The following is a 6589-nucleotide window of genomic DNA, read 5'->3' on the forward strand; positions in this document are numbered from 1 at the left end:
GGGTGGGGAGAGGACCGGGGGGGGGGGGGGGGGAGTAGAACGCATGGATTGAGATAAAGACAGTTTAACAGGACAGAAAAGGAAGGGAAAATAATAATAATAAAAATATACAAAACAAGTGATGCACAATACAATTGCTCACCACCTGCTGACCTGGTGCCCAGCCAATCCCCAAGCCACACTGTACCCCAGCCAACTCCTCCCAGTTTATATACTGGGCATGATGTCATATGGTATGGAATATCCCTTTGGCTCATTTGGGTCAGCTGTCCTGGCTGTGTCCTCTCCCAACTTCTTGTGCACCCCCAGCCTCCACTGGCAGGTCAGTATAAGCAGCTGAAAAGTCCTTGACTTAGTATAAACACTGCTTAGCAACAACTAAAGCATCAGTGTGTTATCAACATTCTTCTCATCCTAAATCCAAAACACAGCACTATACCAGCTACTAGGAAGAAAATTAACTTTATTCCAGCTGAAACCAGGGCAAGCTCTTACTCCTTCCTTCTCCCATCAAAGGCAGAGAAGGCAACACAGATTATTCAAAACAAAATATCAGCAGCCTCACCATTACAAAAGAGATTACTGAAGTGCAGTATGACAAAGATTATTTATATCCTGAACAATTACTCACTGCCTCTCAAAATACCAGAACTAGGAGGCATCAAAAGATCAGGTAGTAGAGTTCAAAAACAACATATGCATCCTTAACCTATTAAGGCCTCCGAATGCCAAAGGTTCACATGGGTTCAAAAATCAGCTAGACAAACTCACAGCTAGCACAAGCAAATACACAAGTGCTAGCTCAGAAAGCTCCTAAGCAGCAGACTGCAGTGAGCCGAAAGCATACCTGGAGTAAAGCACTGCTGCATGCTTGCCCATCTATGCATTATTCTAGAACCAGCAGAGCTGGGACCCTGCTGGAGTCAGGACACCAAGCTGGATCGCCCCCTGGTCTCACCCAGAACATTCATTCATATGTCTGAGGTTTTTTAAGAGGCCTGTTTACAGAAGAATTCACTGGAAGGTAGCTGGTGTCTGACTGGGATCAGACATGATGATTGTGGCTGCTGAAAGCCAACTGAGAACTCTAACCCTGCTCTGATACTGAACAGTAAGTTTAGTAAACCAAACTAGCCTCGACTGTCTGCACTCTTACCTGTCCCATCACAGACCAGTACAATCTGATCTATTGCTGGAAAGCTAGTATGTTGCTGAACTATGGGTAAATATCTGAAGATTTTCCAAAAGGGTGGGGTCATCATCTGAAAGCAGAAAGTGTTTTTGTGCTTCTGCAATAGGAGTCCTGTCTGGTCACACCTTATTTAAAGGTCAAGTGCACACCCTACAGCAATGCCAGACAGAGAGCTAGCTAGTTGGGAAGGGCTCTGGGGGACGGGGACTTACTGCAATCCTTAACAAAACTCATTTGTTCACAAATCCAGGGCTGGCAGATGGAAGCCAGAGTGTCCCTGGCATCAAGGGATACACTCTACGGGTGGCTGTGGCTCTCGCCAAAACAAGCAGCATGAGGATCTCAGCAAAATGCACATCCTCTCGAGCAAAACCAACCTTGGCTTCTGTTTAGGTGCCACCAGACTCCTGCTCGGATATCACTGACACTTTACTACCACTCATGCCATGCAGACAGGATACACTGAGGATCAAAGTGTTAGCTCACCTCTCTTAGTGAGGTCAAACAACTGATACTAGGCAAAAGGACTCCACAGGATCTTTCCTACATAGGTCTGAAATCATCCACAAAGCAGTCCCTTCAGTTTAGAAGGCAATGCAGGAGATGCTTCAGACCACTCCTGGAGCAGCTCAGGAGGTCAACATAATCAATGGAGCCTGTAGGCATCACAGCTGAGGAGCATCAGCTGGGCTATGGGTGTGCTGGAGTCTGGCTGGGAACAACAGGGAATGGCCCCTTGGGGCAGAGAGACAGCTGAGCAGCTGTGGGAGCTCAGAAGGCAAAGCTGCTTAAGCCAGTCACAGGCAGTACTGAGAAGTGCGAGCAAAGCTACATGCTTATTTCTTGGTGGAAAAGATTACTGCAGGAGGGTGGGACCACAGCACTGTGCTCAGAGCCCACCCCACCTTCCAGGATCTGATGGTGGGGGAGCTATTCCTGCATATTTAGGTGTGCTAACTTCTGTATTTACCACCACCAAAAGGAATCTGCATGTGACTGACCCTCTAGCTGCCATCTTCCCTCTTCCTCCACTAGGTTTTAACCATTAGAAGCAGATGGCACCCCAGTTCAAAGTTGGACATGGGAACAGGGGAGCACAGGAGTGTCTGCTGAGCTCCCCCACAGGCCTCACTTCACTTCTGGCTGGTTGCTGCGCAACCTTAAACCTCTGCAAAGATCCACAGGCTAAAGCAGGGTCAGAGCCAGACACAGTCAAAGGGCTCCAAACAAAGAGCCAGACACAGCAAACAAAGGCCCTCAGGGTAGCACTGCAGCCTCACCATACCTTCAGCCAAGCTGGAAAAGGATTAGACTCATTTACTTCACAGACCGTCTCCAGCTCAAACTACCTAATTAAGGGGATTTTTGCAATATATGCAGACCATTATCTTACTCATCTCCATCATGATTATAACTTGCCAAATGCTGTAGGATAAGAGGCCATGCCCTCCATAGGGGCTCAGGCTCATATCCCTGTCTCCACCCTAGCTTTGTACCCGGTAGGGTTTTCTACCTTTCTTTCCACACTTCTCCCTCCAGAACCCCTCTTGCTGGCTGGAGAGCTGTGCCTTATGCTTTACTAACTGGTAATTTGCTTTCCACAGTGAGCACATTATCTCTGAGCCAGTCTAGAGCCAGGTTTGTTCTGCAGATCACATAGTTGAAGTGATGAAGGGATAATCAGAAATCAGGACAGGCCTGCTGAGAGCACAGACCCTCTGGGTGGGCAAAAAAAAGTAGTATATCCATGTGCCTGAGCCCTCCTGGCACTGTCAGGACAGATGTCCCACTCCAGCACAGCTGTCATGGAAGACTGGCCATCTCAGTCCAGAGGAGGACATTCAGGAACTACATTAGTGATTGCATTTACGTACATTCATATGCATTCACCATGAGAGGCAAAGAAAGGCTGAGAACAACCATATGAAAAGTGGGAGATCAGAGTCCTCTCCCAGCCTGGCAGCTCCCTACCAGGGTTGACTTCGGTGCCAGATGGCTCAGGCAGTAAGGCCAACAGCAGCATGCAGAAGATCATGGTAGCAATCGGAGGTGCTGCGCAGGGTCAGATGGGTGTGAGTCCTTCAAAGACAGCAGCTGCCATCTACATTTCTGAAAGACAAAGCAAAGACAGAAGATGAGTCCTCCAAAGACAGGACTTCTCTGTGCTGCAGACTTGCTATATTGTCATTGCCTGGTGATGTGTTGGGCATTCTTTTGTGCCTTCAAGAGCATCTTGACTTTAGCCCTACTCTGACCCACCACCTGATCAGAGGCTTAGTGAAGTACTAATGATTGCCTGACTACCCATACCATCGCTAAAGCTATTAATGTAATTCAGCTTTTAGGAGCTCAGCTGCCATGACTACTGTGTGGACATACTCTCTTAACTGCTCTTAAAGAAGTCCAATGCAAAGTAATCTCTCCCCCATCAATTCTTCACCTTCCTTACTATATTAACAAGTACTGAAGCTGCATCTACAATGAACCTGTATAGTCCAACCAGGCTCCCCAAGTGGTGCCTATCCACCCAATGCACACTTCTATCTGCACCAGCTGTGTACTCCAAATGGCCCAGTGGACACTCTGGAACTTGTCACAGAACCTTAAGATAAATGTCTAAAACAGGGCGAAAATAATCTCTCCCTACATGTCCACATTGCTGCCAAAAGAGCATGTGCACTCACACATGCGAGCACACTTAATTTCCTGTTTGGAAACAAGAAAAATAGCAAAGGGCTTAAATGCTGGCAATTTCAGTGGAAAGCCATGATAACACCTAAAGGAACACAAGGTCATATCAGCAGTTATGTGAATTCTGTGTGTCCTACAAAAAGCCTCAGGAGGTTCCCATACTAGAAGACAGCTTTACAGAAGGCAGGTTAGAGGCTCTGTCTCATATTGAAATGTCAGGCGAAAAGAAAACAGAACAAATCAATAAATGAAAAGTTGCCAGGACCAGAGGGTGTTTGCTCAAGAATCCTCAGAGTGGTAGTAAAAACGCAAAACTGAATGTTAGGATTTTAGTAAAGGAAGAGAGGATAAAAAAGGGACCATCACTATGCCAGTGCATACATGCGTGCAAGAGCATCATATGCCATTAGCTCAGAGATTTGTAACAAAAGGCTTTATTTTTTCCACCGAACATAATTAAACTGTACAAGTAGCAGCCATGAGTTGCCATGGATACCAAAACAATTGGATATATTCACAACAGAAAGATACACCACAGCTTCTTAAATCCAAAGGTAAAACCTTTGGCTCAGAAAATCCCCCAGCCGCAGATTGCTCGACGCCCAGAAGCTAAATCAGGGTTAGAATCACTGAGGCTTGCCCTGTTTTTATTCTCTTTCCTAAGGATTTGCTACTGGCCATTGTCCCTGCTGGATTCTGTCCAAAAAGATGGCTCTGAGCCTGAAAAATAACTAAGGGCCTTCTTGGGAAAAGAGCCAAACATGCATGCAGGAGGGGAAACTAATGATCAGTGGATGCTGCCCAGCAGTGCTGTGCCCAGCCATCTGACAATGCAAACTAACCAAAAAAGACCTTAAAATTGCCAGGATCCCTCCTGCTTCAGCCACCTCTTGTGCTCCAGGTGAGCACCCTGGCCACAGCTGGGAGGAGGCTGTCGACAAGGTTCTGTGATTTTGTGGCATCTCAGGCGGAAAGTGTGCAAAAGCAAAGCACTGGAGAGAAAAGGCACCCCATATCTCAGCAGGAGGGTCTTGCAATCAAAAAAGAGGTTTTGACCAAGCACTCTCAAGCTACATGTGCATCCACAGTCACCTTCACCCCTGAAATGGAGGGGGGTGATCTCTGATACAAACACACCAATTCCCACCATCCCATGACACACTGCAAGTACCATGGAGCAGAGACTTCTTGTAGTCATGCAGAGGGAGATTTTGTAAAGACATGTTTTCAGCAGAGTTTGAAGACAGACCTGGTGGAAGTTAATCTACGCAGGGTGCTCCAGAGGCTCCCGAAGCAGGACTTGCAAAGGGAACTGCAGAGAGTTCAGCACTAGAGGAGACTGTCCTCTCATAGGATGTGAGAAAGTAAAGTGTCATGAACATTAAGGCTTTAACCATGCTCCTGGAGGAGGTGATGGGAAACACAGCAGAGAGCTGTTTGGTGGTATATGGGGTGCCCTGACCATGATCCAGGAGTCTGCCCAAATCAGCTGGGCTGTGTAGCCTGGGCTAGAGAAGATCCTTCCCTTGGGTCCCCATGCTGGACCAGCCACCAAACAGAGCTGCAAGTTGCTGAGAAGACCCTGGCAGGAGAACAGCAGCTTGAAGACACCTCCCAGGTGACTTCTCAGCTGGAGGTTTAAAAGCTGCCAGCTGTATTGGAGTCCTTACACTCCACACCCTTATCACCCCCTCAGGGCCTAGAAACAGAGCCTGGCAAAGAGGGAGAGGATCAGGCATCTGTAAAGGTACAGGCTAGCTCCCACCAAAAACCACTCTTGGATTTCCCTCTAACTTGGCCAGGGTTAAAGAAAAGGGGGGCCATACAGCACTGAAACAGCAATTCTACATGGCTAGGTGAGGACCAGAGCCCACTGCTGAAGCCAAAAAAATAAGCCCCCAGAAAAACAGACAGACATCACTGTAAGCATTCAAATGCCTTGGCCTCCTATTTGACCCAAAAGCCCAGCAAAGAAGGATGAACAGCAGGGAGGCAGATGCGTGCAGCAGAGCACAAGGACGAAGTAACACCTATCCTCTGCTATCAGCACAGATGTCACAGCCCAGCTTGGATCAGCTAGCACCCTGAGTGAAAGTACTAAGCTGAATTTTGGTGTAAGGGGTTTGCCTGTTGACAAAAGAGTAATTGTGCTAAGTTTGTCATGGTCTCAAAATGACTTGCAAGCAAGTCGTGTCAACGGCCACCAATGTCACAGCAGTAATAATGAGATGTGTAACACAAACAGCAGCATTATCTCATTTGACCAGGTACAGACCAAACACCATAATTTAAGTGCCCATTTGCTTTACACAAAGCTCACGCCATCTTCTAAATCACACCTATTGTATTGCCACATAGCCAGTCACATCATTTAACCACTGGAATACAGCGATCAGAATGTAAAAGGTAACAGGAGCGAAGAGGGAGTGGGGTGGGGACAAGGGAAGTCACGCAGAGGTGCCCAAGCACCACATCAGCTCCTGCCCCTGAGACAGCAACCAGTGCTCGAGGAAAGGTATGGGCTGGGGCGGTGTCTGTCCCACCCTGCTGCAGCCAGCACCCTGTGAACAGGGGGCTTCTCAGGACTTGATAGGCACGTGGAGCTTAGCAGGGCAAGCAAAAATGGTGTGGCTTGGGGGAACTGCAAGCCAAAACTGGAAGATGTGGCCATAGAGACCAGCCTGGCCTCCAGGAAAGACACAGACA

The 6589-nt window shown here is 47.7% G+C and overlaps 1 protein-coding gene across 1 annotated transcript in view; it reads right to left on the bottom strand.

Annotated features, from left to right (window-relative positions):
- The window catches only part of LOC104833980 (discoidin domain-containing receptor 2-like), a 32432-nt gene extending 29118 nt beyond the window's left edge, over positions 1-3314 (bottom strand). The window contains exon 1 of the mRNA XM_010571040.1: positions 3164-3314. Within this exon, the coding sequence (XP_010569342.1) occupies positions 3164-3227 (64 nt within the window). The 5' untranslated portion in view covers positions 3228-3314. The remainder of the gene's footprint in view (positions 1-3163) is intronic.
- Between the last annotated feature and the right edge of the window lie 3275 nt (positions 3315-6589).

The sequence above is a fragment of the Haliaeetus leucocephalus genome, unplaced genomic scaffold, assembly GCF_000737465.1.
Source record: "Haliaeetus leucocephalus isolate CR32 unplaced genomic scaffold, Haliaeetus_leucocephalus-4.0 Scaffold306, whole genome shotgun sequence".
NCBI classification, from domain to species: domain Eukaryota; kingdom Metazoa; phylum Chordata; class Aves; order Accipitriformes; family Accipitridae; genus Haliaeetus; species Haliaeetus leucocephalus.